The sequence below is a fragment of the Thunnus thynnus genome, chromosome 2, assembly GCF_963924715.1.
Source record: "Thunnus thynnus chromosome 2, fThuThy2.1, whole genome shotgun sequence".
NCBI classification, from domain to species: domain Eukaryota; kingdom Metazoa; phylum Chordata; class Actinopteri; order Scombriformes; family Scombridae; genus Thunnus; species Thunnus thynnus.
Genome location: NC_089518.1, coordinates 28,084,420 through 28,105,337, shown reverse-complemented (window position 1 = coordinate 28,105,337; position 20,918 = coordinate 28,084,420). Strand labels below are relative to the sequence as shown.

The 20,918-nt window shown below is 39.2% G+C and overlaps 1 protein-coding gene and 1 long non-coding RNA gene across 2 annotated transcripts; both read left to right on the top strand.

Moving 5' to 3' along the window:
- Nucleotides 1-177: 177 nt before the first annotated feature.
- Nucleotides 178-893, top strand: LOC137199784 (uncharacterized). The gene is made up of 2 exons (XR_010931853.1): nt 178-285; nt 530-893. It is a non-coding gene; the product is annotated as an uncharacterized lncRNA (long non-coding RNA).
- A 2,211-nt stretch (nt 894-3,104) lies between these two features.
- Nucleotides 3,105-20,237, top strand: letm2 (leucine zipper-EF-hand containing transmembrane protein 2). The gene is made up of 11 exons (XM_067614260.1): nt 3,105-3,353; nt 4,625-4,693; nt 6,873-7,413; nt 10,636-10,779; nt 11,929-12,072; nt 12,536-12,739; nt 13,320-13,439; nt 13,813-13,932; nt 14,358-14,456; nt 14,649-14,717; nt 17,585-20,237. Exons 2-11 carry the CDS (start codon nt 4,647-4,649, stop codon nt 17,639-17,641), a joined length of 1,545 nt encoding a protein of 514 aa, XP_067470361.1. The 5' UTR covers nt 3,105-3,353; nt 4,625-4,646; the 3' UTR covers nt 17,642-20,237.
- Nucleotides 20,238-20,918: the final 681 nt, after the last annotated feature.

Genomic DNA, 20,918 nt, shown 5'->3' with positions numbered 1-20,918 from the left:
GTAAGGGGGGACCGGAGCGGTATTTTAGTGAAGCCCCCCTGCAAGAAACACAGATCAATTCTCACTCCCCCTCCTCCTCTGTGTGTGCAATACTACTACTAATAATAATAATAATATGATAATAATAATCTGTAGCTCCCCCTTCCTCTGTTTTTTTCTTTTTACAAATGGCCTCTGCTCAAATCACAGCAGATCCAGACCGAAGCGGGTCAAAACAGCAGCAGAAGCAGCAGCAGCACTCCGGGATGTGTAGTTTACTTCATATGGCAGAAGGAAAGAGTAGAGGTAAAAAAATAAATAAATAAATAAATAAAAAAGGAGTGTAGGATCAAATGCAGCACTAAAAGTCACGCCTGCACTAAACTGAATGAGGAAATTGCATGTGTGATATTTCATTTGTGCACAAAAAAAAAATCACATGCATTTTGTTATATTGTCATTTAAGGTAGTTTGTGATTGAGTAAACAGGGTTTAATAATTGTTTTGATGTTGTTGTTTTTTTTTTTTTCTTTCCTTCCCATAATCACAGCGCGATGCAGATGCTGCACCAGCGTCTCTGATTGGTTTTTATACGCCTCCTCGCCTGATCTCTGCCTGAGATGACGAAAACAGGTGAAGACCTCTCACTCTCACTTCGATTTCCTGCTACCAGAAAAATGTTGTAGTCCAAAGTATGTGACATCGAGCACGTTGGATCTCCCGATAAAAGAGGAGGCGATTAAAAGTTTTTATATTTTTTTTCACTCTCCAGACTCTCACACCGAGAAGTCTGAATTAAGAGTATTGGATCAAACATTTTCTCTAAAGTAAAAAAAAATGGTGGTAGTATCATGATGGCTGTCTCTGTATATCTTATTTTATGTTTGAAAACATTTTAAATTTTATAAATTCAACAGGTGTGTCATTTTCCTCATTGCTATTTGATCTGGTTAACTTTTTATAAAAAGGTGTTAAGAGCCAATTTCTGAACAAGAATTTAAGAATTTATGAATATGATATATTGATTTATTCACCTAAAAATAGTCAAGAATAAATAAATATATTGAGTCTATAAAATGCTGAAATTAGTCTATAAAATATCCACCAAACCTCTTTCAGATTTGTTTGTCTTCCTGGCAACATAAACACACATCAGCAACAAAAAGGCTGGGAAGGTTTAAGGAAAGCTGCAAACGAGCTGCATTATGGGAAATGTAGAATGATCCATATTGTCAGGAAATCTCAGTTTCTGCTTCTTTGATTTGGACAGTTTGTTTTTTAATGTCTCTCTTGTGAAAGCCCAAACTTTATACTACATCAGCGGAGTTCACCTTTAACCCAGCAGCAGAAACAGAGTCTTCTCACACACCTGATCAATGCAAGTCCAATATTTATTAGCTCTTCTTTGCCTGATTTGATCCACCAATTTATTTGGAAAACATCAGGGTCTTATTGGCTCTCGGATGGATCTTCACCAGCCATTTGTTTATTTCCATATTTGGCTTGTGTGCTAGAAGCAGCTGCCAGAGGTTTTATATGGGGGGTCATAAAGGACATTTGAGACTCGACCATTCAGACCAAGATGAGCTGAGAGCGGCTGAAAGCTACACAGAAGTGGTACTCAATATATTATGAATATTGATTATCATTAGACACGTGGGAACGATTCTAGGGGCCCAGAGTTCAGTCTGTCTTGAAGAGCCGGACTACATCTGGGGTGTGTTGATGATCTTTTAAATTGTAAACAGCTATTAAAACTGGATGTTATACTGTAGATGTAAAATGACAAATGATTCTGTTTTTTGCTGCATAGGAACATTTGCTGTTGGATACAGTCCTGAAAGAATAATAAAATACAAGCCTGTGTTTTCACCAAACCTGTGAAACGGTGGCAAACATTGAACAACAATGAAACAAACAGGCCCATGTTGAATCCAATTTCTGCCCCCTGCTATAAACTTTTACTTTTTTCTCAGCAAATTGTCTGATTTACTGAATAAACAATATGTTTAAATACATGTGCTTACTGCAGCCATGTCACTCCTCACCACCTGTCTTAATGAGATTAAGGCCTGGATGAGCACAGATTTCCTCCAGTTTAAGAGCAGCAGAACTGAAACTTTCCTTGTTGGCACGCCACACCAGATTCAGTCATCCCCCCATACTTCATCTCACCTTTGACGGCCAGGACATCCCCCTTAGGTGTTAGGTTTGACCCTTGCATGACTTTTGATGACCATATATGACATCTGCACAAAACCAACATCTCTAAACTCTGCCCCTCTCTAACTCTGTCAGATGCAGAGAAACTTGTCTACGCCTTTATCTCCTCAAGACTGGATTACTGCAGTGCAGCTCTTCACATAGATCCCTGGCAGCAGCATCCAGAAGCCCCAATACAGTCAGATCAGCGCTGCCAGGATCCTGATGAGAGTATGAAAACACAAACAGATAACACCAAGTCTGTTTTCAGTGCACTGGCTCTCTGTCTCCTCCAGGATTGACTACAAAGTCCTGCTACTCACACCCACAGCTCCTCCAGCCCCCCAGTACTAAGCTCCGCATCACGGGGGGATCAAACCTCCTGCTCTGCTGCATCCCGCTTGTGGTGTTTAAAAACAGACTTAAAACCCCTTTTATTAAGGAAGGCTTTTTCATCTCAACCGTTGTTATTTTCTTTATATTGTTTGTTCTATGTTTTTAACGCTGTAGCACTTTGAGATTCACTGTGTATGAAAAGTGGAGTATAAATAAAATGCACTATTTTATTCTTAAAATGATTTGCTATATTTGCTTTTTTCTTTATTGCCATAAAAAAACAGTTACAATTTCCACTTCCACAAGGTGATCATATACAGAATATCAAAATATTCATCTTACGGTTTGCAGAAGAAAAGAAAAAAACAAAACAAAAACAAGAAACTCTGAAACAAACACATCGCTATAATACTTGAGGATGAACTGAGGCCAAAAAAAAATGACGGCAGGAAGGCACATTTGTTTGGGTGAACGCCCACTTTTACAGAGCAGAATGTGGGACCATTTTTTTTAACCCACAGAGTGATTCCTCTTTTTTACCATAGACGATCTTCGGTATTACGCACACAACACTCGCGCATGTACAGCGTGACCTTTCAGTGCGGCCGGTTGCCTGTCGAGGCTGCACACGCAGAGTCACGGACAGGTGTCGAAACCATACGACGCATCTAGAGGCGATCTTAAAGTATAAACCCACCGTAAATGGGTTTATCACCACACCGGCCGTCACTCTTGTCGCGTATGTTGTTGTGGATGGATTACATTATTCACGTCTCACCGAGAAGCCTCACAACGCCCCGTCAGCAGCGGCCATAGCTCGGTCACTGACGCTGGAGGTGAGTCGGTTCGTCATCGGCTAACTACCTCACCGGCTACGCTAGGCTAAGCTAGGCTAGGCTACAAGCTGTTAGTCAACGTGCTAGCGTTATGCTAATGTGAACATAAAGTACTGGTACGTTTCTTGTCTACAGTAGTGATATATTTGAAGTTTTTAGCTACTGAATGTTTGATTTTAGCTTCATGTCTGTTGCTAACGGTAGTGGAAAATTACCAGAAATGCTCCTCCGCCCTGAATTTAGCATGAATGCTTAGTTACGTCTGTTTAATAGCGGCTGCTACTCAACGCAGTTTCATCTCCTTATTTGAAGTATTGATTTAGAGTATTAATTTGTAAATGTAACCGATTAGCTTTTGATATTTGATACATGTTGTATAAGTGCTAAGCATGAAGCTGTGTTGCTATTGTGCTACATAACGTTGAGCTCTCTTGCTGCATGGTTGTCATCATGCTAACGTTAGCTCTGTTATATTATGTAAGTATTCAGGCCCTTTAACTTCCTGAAGTGAAATTAGAAATACTGCAGTCTAAAATTACTCTTTTACAAGCAAAAGTCCCGAATTCAAAATGTTACTTAAGTAAAATACTCGCTGTGCAGACAGGCTTCTTTTAGAGCGATAACTTATATTATTATAGTCTGTTATATTGTGTGTGTTCTATCAATAACAAAAACATGTAAGAACGTTTTAATATTGTATTCTATCAATGTGGAGCCAATTTTAGATAGTTTTGGTAGATTAACAGTAATAACATCCTATCACAAGTGTATAAGTGTGTCATATTTTTTATAATAATGATAATAACACATTGTTTATACCTTTCACACAAAGTGCATGGTTTTTTTTTAAGAGCAAACAGTTTAAACAACAGTTAGAATGAAAAATCTTCGTCTGAAAACTAACTATAAGTGGCAATTAAATGTAGTGGAGTAAAAATAGAATATTTCCATCTGAAATGTAGTGGGGTAGTATAAAGCAGCATAAAATGGAAATACACAAGTACGAGTACCTCAAAGTTATTTTTAAGTTCAGCACTTGAGTAAATGTACTAGTTACATTCCATCACTGATGTTATATAATTAATACTTAGCTACTTCATATCTGTTATTTGTCTGTTTTGCTCCTTGAGTGTGGTTTTGGCAGGGTGTGTTAGGACAGGTTGTATTACTGTGCCACTGTTTTTAATTTATTCAGTCAGCCTTTCGCTGCACCCGAAGAGTGACTTGTAACCAGACACCTGCATGCTCTCTTTCTCCCTCTCTCTCTCCAGAGTACTGTAATCTGCCATTGCAATGGCAGTCTTTAGTCACCAGGTGCTTCTTGCAGTCACAAGATCAAGGTAAGTAAACACCTGTTACACTTGTCTAGACCCTATAAAGATAATAAAATAAGAACTGGCAATGCAGCGCAGGATATAACCCACCAACTTTAACAAAATGCTGGATTCATAACTGAGTATCTGCACGAGTTTCACTGACAGTATTGACAAACTGTCTGGCTGTTTTGAAGTAGAGTCAAAGCGCAGGCTGTGTCTGTTTACATAGTGTCTCCTGCAGTGAGGCCTGTTCAGCTAATCCCATGATTCCAGTCAAACATAAGAGGACGACTCACAGCTGCTGTGGTTGCTCTGCTGGTGTTGCAAGACCAGAAACTGGGCTAACAGAGTAGAGCACATGATCAGTGTTATTTACCGTGACCTCACTATGAGGTTCTCTAATTCCCATAAGCCGTGTAAGTGGAGTTGACACTTAATTCACACACAGGAGTCTTAAAAACATTACATTGACCTTGTCACATGCTTTTAAAAATATTTTTTAATTAAAAAAATACTTGAAATAGATTAAATCTCCTGTATCTCTACCAGAATGTCAAGCTGTTGTTTGTAAAAGTGATTATTGTAAAAGGAAAGTTTTGACATTTCTGATCAGACTTGGTGATAAGATTTAGGACTCATGGATTCAGGGATGTTTACATTGTGTGACTTGGTTTCAAAGGCATCCCTGGTTGGAAATAGTCACCTCAGTCTTCTTCTTTTAGTAGCAGCAGCTATTTCCTACAGATAATCTCAAATGCAGGTGTGTGAAGAGGAATTTGTTTACAAGTAGTCACTAGAGACACAACTGAGATGTGTTTTGATGTCAGGTGTGAGCTGTAGTCCATCTCAACAGGACTGATACACCCGTCTGTGTTGTAGAAACAAGATCTAAACATGTTAAATAAATAAAAGATGTTGTCCAAGAATGTTTCCATGAATCCACTGAGTGAAGAGGCTTAATGGGTTGTTTGACTGTTCACCAAAATATTTAAGAGTGGAAAAGAACAGAGATTAGTTTCCCAGAAATGTTGACATGGCAAGACAGTATGAGCAACTGTATTATAATTAGATGTAAACAGCACATAATTGTGGGTGTAGTCTCAAGTAACCTTTTTGGCTCCTCTGCCTAGGGCTGGTAAACTAAGAAAACTACTTTTTGTTACAGGCTTGTTTGGTTAAATTTACATATTTTTTGTCTTGTACAGACTCTGCAGGGCTGCTTTATCTACTCGTGTAGTTAATCATTAAAGCATTAGAGACACAAGGAGGGAACATTACATACTGTAAATGTAGGTGGGGTTGTTTTAAAGCTGCCTAACATGCAGATAACATGGAGCCTGTTTGATGGTGAATTATAGTTTTGCTTCTTTGTGATTGGCTCAAGAGTAAACAGAGGCCACAAGGGACCAAATTGCTAAGACAATGTGTAAAGAAGGCTTTTTTTAGGTGTGTCATCAAGTTACACTTGCATATTTGATGAAATGATAAACTCCTGCACACTAAAGGTACGGTCACATTACATTTCCTTTCAGCAAAATGCGCCCCCCCACGCGGCCTAGAAAAAGGACGTGATCTCATGTTTCTGATGTGGCTAATGAATAAGTATTTATCAGAGAGATCACAAGCTGCAAACAGTGTATGAGAGCGGAGCTACAGTTTGTAGTGTGTGTGTGAGATGATGAACGTCTTTATTTCCAAATACAGTGCAGCAGTGTTCCTATTCGCCCAGTCAAAAGTCAAACAAAGGTGAAGTCTGTCCTGCAAATCTGATAGAGCTGGCTGGAAATTGTCGAAAACAGGAAATGCATGCTTTAATTTGTCCGTCATGCCGTCTACGATAGAAGTGAACTGGAAACAGAACGAAAATTCATAGGACAGAAGTGTAATGTGACCATACCTTAACTATAAACTGCAAATTTATTAAAACACAAAATTTATTCAGCAATTACAGCATTTGGTGTTTTTCAATTTGCACTTACTTACCTTCATTTAAATAATCATTTAGTTTTTTTTAAAAAGTTATCAACTGATCAGTTATAAAAATTTTAATTTATAATTTTAGTGTTAATCACCTAAACAGTTCATCCAATACACATCTGAGCATTGGCAGACACTTTAAGTACCTTTTTTTTTTTTTTGTTAGCACATTGCCTCGCACACTATTATGTAATGTCTAACCAGTTTTTCTTCTTGCCGTCAACAGGGGATCGTATTTGTTGTCAAAGAGGCACAGCTGCTCCTCTCTGTCTTCCAAAGCCTATCTTCACATAGACCCTCCCCGCCACGTCTCGTCATTATTCCCACTCAGGCACTCCCGCCATGGCTACCCCAACTGTTACAGACGTCACGACCTCGGCCGGTGCCAGAACTCTGCATTGCTCGCCCGCTCTCTGCACAGCTCAGGTTTTTGGCTCCAAGACATAAAACAGGGGGACACCAAGACCTCCTCTGCCGCTGCCCAGGATGCTTCTCCAGGAACAAAAAAGGACTCTCTGGCCGCTGCACCCCAGCCTCAACCTCCGTCAACTACCACTCCGGCCTCCACTACTGCCGCCGCAGCTGCTGCCGTCCCTCCGGTGCAGGAGAGGGCAGTCGCGAAAAAGGCTTTGCATCAGAGGATTGTGGATGAGTTAAAGCATTACTACAATGGCTTCCGGTTACTGGGCATTGATATCAAGATTGCAGGCAGGATGGTGTGGAGGCTGCTGCATGGTCAACTGCTCACACGCAGGGAGAGGAGGAGGGTAAGAGAAGCTGAATATAAATCTGTCTAATTTTGCAGGACTTTTTATATTTTCAATTTTGAACCCCTACCTTAGTTACTGTGTCATGCATATACAAGCACCCAGCCCACATTGACTCTTAAGAAACAAAAAAATACTTACAGGAGGTCATGAACATAACTTCTTACATATAACAATACATTGCAAACAAAGAACTTTGTCTCCAATCTCTACAAATAAAACCTGCCAAAAAACATTCCCTCCTAAAATGCACCTCATGTTTTTAATCCAGAAGAACTTCAGAAATGAAGGATGTTTTTGTAAGAAGTGTAGCTCACGAATCATCATATAATGAGCAATGAAACATGAAATAGACTTCTGTCTCACCTAAATTAAATAACAAACAAAACCTTTACCCTTTGGTAAAGGTTCGCCATTAAACTGTTTCTAATGGTTATGTACCTGAAAGTAACTGTCCACACTGAACTTAAAGGAGACCCATTATGCTCATTTCCAGCTCTATTTTTATCCTGGGACTCCACTAGAGTAGCTTTGCATAATTCAGTTAAAAAAAAAAACTCCCTATTTATCTTATACTGGCCCTTGATGTAGCCCCTCAGTTCAGCCTCTGTCTCTTAACAGGCAGTCTTAGCTCCTGTCTCTTTAAGGTCCCCCTCCCAATGGGTCCACTCTATTCTGATTGGACAGCTTTCCGAAAGCGTGCAGAGGGGCACCCATATCAGAGTTGTGTTTAAGTTACTGCTGATGTAAACCCATCATTTCCTGCTATACTGCTTCATATTAAAAGCTAAATAACGGGAGACTTTTGCTGTGAAGAATTTACAGGAAACGAAACGTTTTCCTCACAGAATTAGCAGAGCTTTGTTTGCGTCGCTAAAAAACAGTCACATATTTGGAACTTATTGTTCAGCGGATCTGTTAGAAATAATGCTGGGAGGAATAATACAAGCAGAAACAGCCACAGTGATGATGACGTTTGATCAAAACCTGCAGGCGACGAGCACATCTCCCAACAAGTAAACAACTTATTTTACTTTGCAGTGTTGTGTAATGGAAAAACACTCAGAGCCTGCCAGCTGGACTTGAGTCATGGCTCAATGGGATTTCCCCCAAAACAATGGAAAAATGCCATAATGTTAGTGGAACAGGGCAGTGAACTCACACTGTGTGTGGAGCAGATGACCATATAAAGAAATTTGTCACCAGTTGACGTCGGCTCGGGCTGAAATTGGAAAAAACATTGGAAATATGAACATCCGACATTGTAACATTATATATATATATATATATATATATATATATATATATATGACTGAAAATAAGGAATAGCATAGTAGGCCCATTTTTGATTTTTCTTCTCATAAAGCGCTCTGGTCTTCTGTCTTGTCATACTGTATAAATCCTTCTGGTCACAGCGGCATGCCTGTCCGGTTCCTTCACAATAGTCTGGTTCCTTTTTATTGTAATTACTAGGACTCAGCTCTAGAAGTAGTCTTCCTCAGTCACTCTTCGTCTGGGTTGTTGTCATAAATCAAAGAAACACATTTTATGGCTTGAGGGTTCCTTTGAACACACCTTTTACATGTCAATAAGGAATGTGTACTGTGTGTTCCCGAAGTCGTAACAAATGAGGGCAAGAGTGGTTATGCAGTTGTGTGGTACAACGTTAGACAGACTTGTTATAGATTGTTTTAAGCTCTGCGACTTTTAGTGTCCATCAGCAGTTTTCTGTCAGAAAAGGCTGCAAAGAAAAAAATCACTAAAAGATGTGATTGATTATTGCAGTACACAACTCCTCCTTATTATACAGAAATACTACTACTACTATTACTACTACTACTACTTTCTGCATTATTCAGCTGCACAGTGAAGAATGGTTTGTGCAGGATTTAAACTTGCTCTCTTTATTTTCCAACATTAACAAAATACAGAACGTATTGCAAAAATGTTGCTGAAATATAAACAAATTTGATTAGTTACAGTATATCAGAGACCGACTGATACTGTATTTTTGATGTCGACACCATATCTGAGTCTAAAATAAATCTGATCACAATATCAGTCAGTATTTATTACATCGTATTACATCAATACATAAATAATCAATCATTATTATGTTAACAGTTGTGACTAAGATATGTATTGACCAGAACGTATTACAGTTTAAAAATAAAATTATCAGCTCTCACTGGAGGACAAACTATGTAATGGTTATAATGTTTCTATATTACCTCAAACTTATTTTTGACTTAATGCGATTATTTATTACTTATCGATTGGCGATATATATCTGTGATGTGGTAATATGAGTGGATAACCTGCTGATTTATTGTGCAGGTTCAAGTTTATATTTATTATTTTTCATCCAAATTGGCTCCGCTTCCAACACAAGCAGCATGTTAATGTTTCAGTAACTGAAACTGCTGGCTGCTGTTTTTTATTGTGTCGGCTTCATTGTTGTTCAGAACACTGAGCAGTTTTGGTGTCACTATTGTCAAATGTCAACAGTTTCACCAGATCTGACTGGTGAAATGTGTAGTCAGTTACAGGTGCTATATGTGAAGGTTATGAACAGTGATGTGGTCAGCTGAGATCAGCTGGGATGTTCGGAAAGCATGAAAATGTTTAAAAATGATAACGCACTCTGGAGAGGTTCTTCCCTTAAAGTATGAACTTTTCCCAAGAGAGGAGTGCCCCGATTGCCGAATGGTCACTGAACATGTCACATAACTGCAACGTCCCTGGTCTGATTCCAGCCAGGGACATGTGTTTCCTGTCGGCCTCTTCACTGCCCACTATCAAATGAAGGCAAAAGTGCCCAAAGAAATCTTTGAAAAAAGAATTTATCAAAGAGAAAGTCTTCTGTTGCTTTATTGAGAGAAGATGTTGGCAGGTCTTGTAGTAAACTGTTCACTCAAGGACATAATGTTACAGTCTATGTCTTGCTGACTGAGAGGTGTCCATATTGAGTAAGCAAGTTATGTGTGCATGCTCAGGGGCTCGAGCTGTGCACATGCCATGGTAAAACTATATTTGGTCTATTTTGAGGACTGGCAGAGCTTCATTGCACGTGTAACAGATCTCACACGCACCCCTGGAGATCTGGGTACAGTGGGTATATAGTAGGCTATAATAAGTAATGAATGCTAGTAATGAATCCTGGCTCATGTTACCAGCCACATTTTGTGACATTAGCATTGTTTGTGTTTATTTCTTTTCCAGCTGATGAGGACCTGCGCTGACCTTTTCCGTCTGGTGCCCTTCATGGTGTTTATCATCGTCCCTTTCATGGAGTTCCTCCTCCCCGTATTCCTCAAGCTGTTCCCAGAGATGTTGCCCTCCACTTTCGAGACGGAGTCCAAAAAGGCATGTAGACATGTATACACAGACACACACAAACACACAATGTCGCTAGCTTGACCTCGCGATAGGGTTCATTCTGATTATGTAACTTCTCAGATATGACTGTGGCTGCTGCACTCAGAACCTCTGGCCATGCAGACTTTATCTAATCTAGTCTATTTTCTGTCGGAGCTGCAGCACAATGTGAACATGACGTCAGAACCTGCAAAGTGCTGTAAGAAACACAAACGGCTCATTTAAACCCTCCCTGATAATTTGACTATTGTGTCTGTAATTATAATGTTCCAATGATATGACTTGGTCCTTTTGTTAACTCCAAATCTCTTGTAAATGAAAAGCAGCAGGTTTCCGTTCTTGCTCCAGTCAGCCCCGTCAGCTCGGATGTTCCCGGCTGTTCTGGAGCACGGTTGAGTGATTCACAGATATGCTCCTCGTGCTCCTGACAACACACAGAGGTGTCCGGCCTCTGACAACTTAGCAGAACATAAGAATATGTGTTGATAGTGTTATGATTATGTAGTATATAATATGATTTTAGTATCTACAGTAAAACAAATTCACTGAGATTTTCTTGGAAATGTATAACCTTTTATAAATCAAACTGCAGTTTTGACAAATAATTATTTGAATATTTCCTGATAGATAGAATTTTTTTAAATTTTTTAAATTTTAATTGTTTAGCCCCATAGCTTTTTATATTTTGCCTTTATTCATGTAAGAGAAACTACACAAAAGAGAGTCCATGTTAAAACCTGATGTTTTTGAAAAAGGTGTAATTTTATGTGGCCACTTGAAAAAGCAAAATGTGAAGAAAAATATAAAGACAAAGTCCTGAACAGGCAACCTGCAGTCACCTCTTCTACATCACGTTTCTGTTCTTATCTTCAGTCTATTCCACTGTCTCAATTTGTTTGTCTAGTCCACAGTTTTTGAACTTTTGTACTTGAATTATCTTGAAAATATCCAACAACTAAAATGAAACATCTCAACTTTGTACTATTGAACTGTAGAGTACTTGTAATGTATTCAACACAGTGTCCTGAAGTGGTCAGACCGGTCAGTAACAACTGTATTTACATAATTGCATCACACTGTGGCTGCTGTTGTTTAAGTGCTCATTTTAAAACCAAACAACGTGTCTTCACATTGCAGGAGGAGAAGCAGAAGAAAGGTCTGGCTGCTAAACTGGAACTGGCCAAGTTTCTGCAGGAGACCATCGCTGAGATGGCTCGCAGGAATAAAGCGAAGGCTCAGACGGAGGATGAGACGCAGCGTTTCTCCACATATGTTCAGAAGGTAAGTTATAACAAAGGCTTATAAAAAAAGCCAGTGGCAGCCTTTTAAAATCTCACATTAACTCTGCATAATACAGCACATAATATATAACATATTACAATTCACTCAGTTTTAACTGGTTTGACAAGCAAAAGACACTGTAAATAAACTCTTCCATAGTTGAGAGTATAATTGGGAATCTCAGACGTATGAAGGACCCTCCACCATGAATAAATACTGCATTAATGAGGGGGAAAATGTTCTTTGTCACACCTGAATGGAAGCAGTTATGGATGTAATATTAATAGACAATGAAATGTATGGTCTGGTACTTTTGTTTGGATTTCATCCAAATAAGGAATGGAAATGTTGGAATAAATCTACCGAGTTGTTGGCAGGTCTGAAACTGCTGCTAGCACTGCAGCCTTCCCGACTGGTCCTGTTTCAGTGCTTCACATTAACGACTCCGTCTTTCCTCTTTTAGGTTCGGGGCACAGGTGAGCAGCCCACCACGAAGGACATCGTCCGGTTTTCGAAGCTGTTTGAGGATGAGCTGACGCTGGAACACCTGGAGCGCCCCCAGCTGGTGGCTCTGTGTAAACTTTTGGAGCTGCAGCCCATCGGCACCAACAACTTGCTGCGTTTCCAGTTGATGATGCAACTCAGGACCATCAAGGCAGACGATGAGGTGAGGATGAAGATTGGGAGTTGGGGGGGTTTTGTGGCTGCGGGCCTGTCGGTGTGATTTTACAGTAATAACAGAAAAGCAGGGAGAGAGAAGAAGAACAAGATATGTATTTCCTCATTTAACAACTATTAAAGGAGGAAATATCCTCCTGTTCCTCTACAAACTGCCTTTACATCACAGCTAATGATTTCACAAACATACCAGTGTTTTGATTTATGTCTCGTGTCCCAGGCAACCACGTAGCGTCCATCCATGCTGTTATGTTGGTACAACAGCTTTTAAATACTTGAAACTTGCTTGAGTTAATTAATCTATCACAGTGAACAATATCGTTTTTTTCCTTTTTTGCTGTCTTATTACGGCAAGGAAATCTTTTCATAACATTTCCTGTTGTCAGTTGCCTTATCACATTAAAAAAACAAAAACAAAAAATGAAGGTGATTAAAAGTTAACTGTGATAGATTATCTGTGTTTAAGTTTTAAATCTCTGCACATTGACTCTATATGAAAGTAAAAGTTTAAATGTTTGGCAGTAATGTGCAAAACTTTTTTTTGACTTCCTTCTCTATTTTCCGTACAGATGATTGCAGCAGAGGGTGTGCCGGCCATGAGCGTGTCGGAGCTGCAGGCAGCGTGTCGTAGTCGAGGGATGAGGTCTCTGGGTCTCACCACCGATCAGTTACGACAGCAAATGCAGCAGGTGAGCAAGTGAATGTTAGTTTGTGGCTTTGATTTGTTTGATAGAAACTGAAAACTGGTTTCACAAATTCACATTATTATACAAAAGTTGATTACAATGAAACATAATACAAGTTTTTCATTTCTTCTCCCTTTTATCATGCATATGATTACATTGTCTTTGCTTAAGTGAAGGGAAAGATGCTTCATTTTAGTTGTTCAAGTTTGTGAACAAATCCAGTAAAAATGAATACAAACAGGCGTTTTTTATTTGGGTCGTTTGAGCATTTGTACCATCATTTGGAGCAGACTTGATGCAAAATGTGTTGAGCAGAAGAATCAAAACCTCTGATGTTTTGTGACTGATGTAATAAATGTTCCTCTCCTCCGTCTAGTGGCTGGACCTGCACCTGAAGGAGAACGTTCCTCCATCTCTGCTGCTGCTCTCCAGAGCCATGTACCTGACTGACCTCAAACCAAAACCCCCGGTCATCCCCCCTGTTCCCAAACTAGAGGTTCGACCTTTACAGTCTACTTAAAATCTTACAGGTCACGTCCGTTGCGTATTAACTCGAATGTACAGATTAGAGTAAGTGGTACCAGGCTTAACATTCCAGCTGTTAAATAGTTGGTATGCAGGTCGTTGATGTTTGGTTCATAATCTGCCTTTCTTATAAAGCACTGACTGTTTCATTGTTTCAACTAGTCATCCCCTCCAGATATGTTTTAAGACATAAACAAATATTCTGCTTTGAATATCATTTATGTTTTCCACAGAAAAGTATAATTAATGAGTATATAATATAGAATTAAAATTACTTTCTCTCCTTCTCCCTCATTTAAAAATGTAACAAATACAGCTGAACAGTGAGAGAAGCAGGCAAGATAGTCTTTTGCCGGATGTGGTTTTCTTATCAGATGTTTGTTGTTATTTTTGCAGAAAGCTGCTCCTCCTCCAGTAGAGAATACAGGAGCGAACTCGACCTCAGTCAGCACTGACATGCTGGCGGACCCTGCTCGCATCATCAAAGACAGACCGGTCAGTACGCTCCTAAAACACACAGCAGCATGAGATAAGATCAACTTTATTGATGACAGGAAATCACTGTAGTTAGGAATAGATTACTGAGGAAAACGGTGGATGTACTTATCGTACAGGAGTGGTTGTACAACAGTTTTTTTGTTTTTGTGTGTTTGGTCTTATTTTTCTTTTTATCTTGTGTGTTTTTAGGTGGAGGAGATGAGAGACAAGGCTCCTGTCGTGTCAGACAAACCTCTGACTGCTGCTGAAGTCCTTCAGGTGAGCAGAAAGCTTCCCATAACTATAATTCATAAAAAAACAGTAAGGTCTAAGTTCTGCCCTGTGTGACAGTGTATAGGAACATGGGGATAAACATCGTCTTTTTTATGCACTGTTTGGTAGATGAGTGCAGTTAAAAAAATGAATAAATAAAAAAAGTGGCGCCAATATATATTTATATATAGAGTTTATAGAGAATATAGAGTTTCTTTTACATTCACATGTGATGACTTTTAAACATTAGGTTAATAGAATAGCTCATTCAAGGTAGCAGGTCAACAGAATGGATCCAAAAAAGATGGCACCGGACCAGCGCCCAAAAGTTAAAGTTTATTTATTTAAAGTGCAAAATCACACCAGGGTATCTCAATACACTTTACAGCAGTAACACAATATTAAAAGAATCAAACAATATTAAAAGAATCGAGGAAGGACAACACAAGTTCACAGCTCCCAAGTGTCAGGTGCATCTCTTGAGACACGTCGCTGCCCCGAAGGCCCCCCTGCTCTCTCTTTGCTCCATACTGTGTGAAAAACAGCAATCTGATAAACTGACTACCAGACTCAGCACAGTCAAGTCAGTTTTATTATAAACCCCAATATCGCAATACACAAATTTGCCTCAGTGGGCTTTACAATCTATACAGCAATACGATATCCTCTATCCTTAGACCCTCGATTCAGATGAGGAGAAACTCCCCCTTTGAGGAGGGAAAAAACCTCAGGAGGAGCAACAGAGGAGAGATCCCATGTGTGTACAGAATAGACCAAGATAACAAAATTACAGATTGATTGATAACATATATGATGAAGAATCTGATCAGGAGGACGTCGAGCAGCTTCCAGATGTCACAAAACTGAATTTTTCACTTCTGGGATTTTGAAAAATACCAAAGCCACCAAAATGTCAGTGGGAAATGTAACTAAACCAGTAACTTTCTCCCCAACGCTGCACACAGTCTACAGTTTTCACAGACGAATGCATAACAAGGTAGTAAAATGCACATGTCTGAATCAGAATATCACCTGTTTCTTGAAACAAACCTGCGTGCGGTGCTTACATAAACACACGTCCTGCGTCATTAATGGCTAAAACAGCTGCTGCCTTCTTTCAGCCTGAGAGTCCCTGGAACTTGAATTTTGTACCACCTCCTGAGCAGGTCTGAAATTTAGTGTCAGGGACTCTCTTCCAAAGTTAGTACAGTGGGGACAAAAGCAGAACCCATGACGAGTAAAGTTCCTTCTGTAGAAAAGGCTCGAGAGTTTCCAGGACCTGTGACAACCACAGAAACCAGTAGGGGATCGGATTCCAGACGTGGATTTGTAATCCAGTTAGTTTTTCTTAGCTTTGATCTTCCTCACATGACCTGCTAATCTCTCCCAGTACAACACAGCTACTATTCTGGAAAAGCAGCTCTTCTGGAGGGCAACAGATACTTCAATATAATACAGAGCAGGTGGAAACTGGTTACATTTAGATGTACAGAAGTAATAATTTGAAGTTTGCCGGAGTAACCGTCACAAACGGAGAAAACTACTGGCAAAATAGGAGCTGAACATCTCAAGTTAATCTGTGTACGGTCTAAAAATAGCAGATAAATATAGACCGATCACTGTCACACATGCTCAAAGTGTTTAGTGTTTTATTTTTTTAAACCAACCAGTCGTTTAAAGTGACACCTCATGAGATCAAAACACATTTTAAAGCCTGTCTGTGTAGAAAGTTTTAATTGTATCTTTCAAATCATTATGATGTCACCAGTTTTTGCTTTTAGAGAAGCTACATCAGCTTATTTCCTGTCTGTGTGTCTCTTGTTTACTCTCTGACACTGATTCTTCTAGGATTACTTACATAACAGTTGTTTAAATGTCAATTCCATTAAACTAAATTTCCGCCCCTTACGTACACGTACACACATCGTTCAACAAACTTTGGTTATCATGCAGGAGGTTACCGTTTTTCTGCAGACTCAGCAGGTCCAACACATGGGATATTTATTTAAGATTAGAAGAAACATGACCTGAATTTAATATTCAATTTCTCCCAAGTATCACTTCAGTTCTGTCCTCTGCTGATAGACGTGGATGTTCACTACCACGTTTTGTTAATTTTTGCAATATTATTCAATTTTTTTTTGGTGCAGAAACACCAAAACTCCAATGAACACACATTTACTGCATCATAGGTCAATGGCATTATCAAATCTGCCAGCATGGAGAGTCCTGGTGGTTCAGTGGTCTGACACGAACACCATGTGACCCCAGTGCCCATAGTTCATGTCTGGCAGGGGACCTTTATCACATCCCGTCTCCCCTCTATCACTCTCTGTCCTGTGATTTCTGTCACTTGATGGCTGTGAGCCGGCTCTGAAATTAACACCCACTAAGCGCCAAATGCGGGTAGATTTCCCGTTTGAGTAGATCTTGGAAGGCTGCCTGAAGGAGCAGCAGCCACAGACCGTCTCTAGCGCTCCTAGTTTCACAGCACTGTTTACCGTACAGCGACATCATCAGCTGCTCGACAGCTCTCCGCTAAACTGTCACTTGCCTCTAGTCTGCTACCTGCTGAGATAATCTCAATGAAATGTACTGAAACAAATATATATGTGACACAAAAAGGCAATTTATTATTTTGGCTTGTAAAAATATGCTTGGTCGGTGGATTTTTTCATCTACCAGTCCACTTGGCAGATGAGTCAAAAAGTTAATTTCGGACACTGGCTGTGAGCTATCAAATAACAGCAACATGCTATAAAAACCTGAAATGGATCCATAATAAATAACTTTCCCAACAGACTGATTCAACAATTTTCAGTGGAAAATACTGAACACTGTCGCTAAACTTTATTCTCTGACTTCTTCCACAGGCTAAAGCTGCCACCGAGGTTTCCCAGCAGAGCAAAATGAGTGCCAACGGTGTTTAAAGAGGAGCAGAAGCCTCTGGACTGAAGAGGAGATGGACTCACACAGCCCAGTGTCCTCAGGGGGACGACAGGGATGTAGTGGTCAGACGACGGGCCATTGATGGTCTAAAGTTCAGTAGCCCCCAATTATTTTAAAGCTCCTCCGTTACAATCCCTTCCCCTGTCTTCAGAAACAGAGGTAGAGGAAGTCCCCGACTCCTCTCAGCATTGTCTCTGACATGTTTATAAGAACAGACGATACATCTCGTCCAGGAGTCGAATTCCCTTACTGTCCTTCTTCATTAACACCCAGAGGAGGTCTGTTTTCATTCAGTCCTACCCTGAACTCTCGGCTTTCACATTTGTGCACTCCGCTCTCATTAAATCTCTGTTAGCACCGGACAAATCAGCCTGAAATCTCACTAGACTGGCAGACCACCGATGGATGCTGTTGATCTTACGTCCTGGAAGCAACACCTGAACCTCACAGGACACATCCTGGTCAACTGTTTGGTTTAACGGTGTCTCCTTACAGTCTAGACGGTCTCCTCCTCCTCCTCCTCCTCCTCCTCCTGTAAATTTGTAAATATCCTGTATATTTTCGTTTCTGTCTTACATCGCAGCAGCAGCTTTGTACAGTTTGCTATGCAAAGACCTAATGTCTCTTGAAATTTTTTCAAGTTTCTCTCTGTTAGCAATTTTATTTGCGACACTTTTAACTCCTGTTCAGGACAGATATGAGAGAAGTTTTCAGAAAATGCTTTGCTGAACTTTCTGGCTCAGTAGCTGCTCCACCTTCATCTTCTCTCAGTGAGCTGCATCCTGCTGATGAGCTGAAACAAACATCAACAGCAGCACATCCTGAACCTTTTGCATTTTATTCATCTGTAGGTTCAGTCAAATTGTGTCATTTTTGTCAGCTGGAGGAGCGATCCTGCCTCTGAACAGGGTTACGTAACGTAGGTGCTTGCTGCTGTAATTAGCAAAGGAAGACTGGTATATTATTAAGAGAGAGGTCACTCCTTAAACCCAGATGAGACTGTGGTAAAGTGCAGTCTGCCTCCACTGGTAAGCCACTGAATGGACAATCTGTAAAATTTGCAGATTTTATTTGAATATATGGTGTATGTATTGTGTTTTAACACTATGATGCTAAGATTTCCTTAAACTGAAAAGAGAAAATACTTGATGTTGTCCATAAAGATATACTATTAATATGAGAGAGAAGCATTAATCCCGAAGCCACAAATGAGATTAACATGTTTTTTTTTTGATTGTGGCTCTAAAGAGGTAAATGTATTGCATTATGACTGATTCGCCCAGCTATCCTACATCATTAAATTCTCATAAATATATGACCCATAAAGTTGTTACTGCAAAGTTTACCACTTAAGTGTGTACTGTATAAATACAGTTCTGTGTTTGTTTTACAATGATTAAGATTTTGTAACATCCCCCTTTATACATTTGACGTTGTTGGAGTAACTGATTTCATTGCTGCTGGATGAAAACTTTTGTCTCCAAACCGTTTTTTTCCTCATTACTATTTTACCGTAGGCACCTACTGGAAGTAGATGCCGTAGATGAAAGGATATTTTTTAAGCAAAATAATTGCTAATGAAGATTTATATTATTGGTTTTTTCATATGTGCCTAAGGTTAAAGGGCGATTGGGTTCGTGTTTGCATTTTACATCAAAAGACAGATTTCTCTTTTTCTGTATTGTACAATGTCAGCTTGTACTTGAGTTTGATGATTCACCTCAGTGTGTTTAAAGTGCCCAGTTGCACCTTTTCCTCTTTAGTGGAATGTCTTCCTCCCCCCCTTCGATCGTAGTGTCAATCCAAATAAATCATTAACAATAATCTTGATTGTTAATACTGATGAAAAACAATCTTCTTTTTCAGTCAGGTTTGCACTCTTTATCAGAAAGTGAATATGAGAAAAGTAAGTTTAAAAAGAATCAGAATAGTTGCTTTATTGACTTTTTTTTTGTGCTCTGCTGCCATAATTTAAAAATCCCAAAATTTCCCCTCATGGCAGTTTTCTTTGGAAACAAAAAGTTTGATGTCTTGAGTTGCAGGTTGATGCTTTTTAACAACACTATCAGTTGAGAGAGATTTTTGTCATGTTTGATCTGCTGGAAGGTTTTCAGATTTGAATAATTTGCGGGTACTGTGTACTGCATGATTAAACGATTGCGCAGCATTTAAACGATGGGAATGGCTTCATATTTCTGCTGTGCCACTGAGACTCTGAGTGTGCCAGACTGAAAAAAAATGTTTGTAAATTTCTGTCACAGTTATCGGACAGAATGCAGTTTAACACATCCACAATAAATCTGTTCACATATTTTCCATCTTGTCCTAAATAACGTTTCCCACGTCACGTCACGTCACGTCATTCATTCAGTATCATAGTATATGGAAAGTATTATTAACTCCTGCTATAACAGATTGTTTGGTACATCAATGCCATCATGATGTTGTTCTCTGTCTGCAAGCAAAATCTGCATTGCTGTCCAGTTATTAACATGTATGCATCAGCTTACCATCGCAAATGAGTGTTTGGGCAAAGAAAGACCAGAATTTACATGATTAAAATCATGAAACCCCTCACAGTCGCGTCCTGTTTCTCTCTGTTGAATATGTGTGAAGTTTATTTATGTCGTCTTGTATTGGTGATATAAATCATTACTGTAAGGAAGCCGCTGTAAACAACACATATAGCTAATTAATTAGCGGCTGCTTTGCTACACTGGTTTAATTATTTTGGTTTATGTTATGTCAAGTCAAGTTTATTTTTATAACACATTTCATACGACAGACCTAAACTCAATGTGCTTAAAAACAAAAGCAAAAAAAATACATGACAAAAACATATAAGATAAAAACATATAACTTGTTATGACTTTTTAATTCTCATATTGAGGATTGTAGTTCATAGAAATACAGAAATAATCACACAAGAATGCTTAAATGTGTAGTTTTTCATGGCCAGCAGGTGGCGCCATTTGTATTCAAGAATACAGTATATTAGTGCACTAAATGATAATGTCTGATATTTCTGTTTTCTGGTTGTCTAAAGAGTAATTAAACTCCAAGTCTATACTTATTTATATAAGTCAAAGTGCACATTTGTATATTTATTTTATTAGGTTTAATCACCTAAACAAAAATAATTTAAACAATGTCTTTAGTTACTTAAATCACAGAAGAACATCTGAGTTCTTGGGACTCTAAATTAGTCCACATCTAATGATTTGTGGTTTCTTGTAATACTATTTAGCTCCTGATTAC

Excerpts from the sequence above, each read along its gene's own strand:
- letm2 (XM_067614260.1), top strand. The coding sequence starts at position 4,647 with ATGGCAGTCTTTAGTCACCAGGTGCTTCTTGCAGTCACAAGATCAAG. Across the intron at positions 13,440-13,812 it reads TACGACAGCAAATGCAGCAG|TGGCTGGACCTGCACCTGAA; the intron begins GTGAGCAAGTGA and ends TCCTCCGTCTAG. Across the intron at positions 13,933-14,357 it reads CCCCTGTTCCCAAACTAGAG|AAAGCTGCTCCTCCTCCAGT; the intron begins GTTCGACCTTTA and ends TTATTTTTGCAG.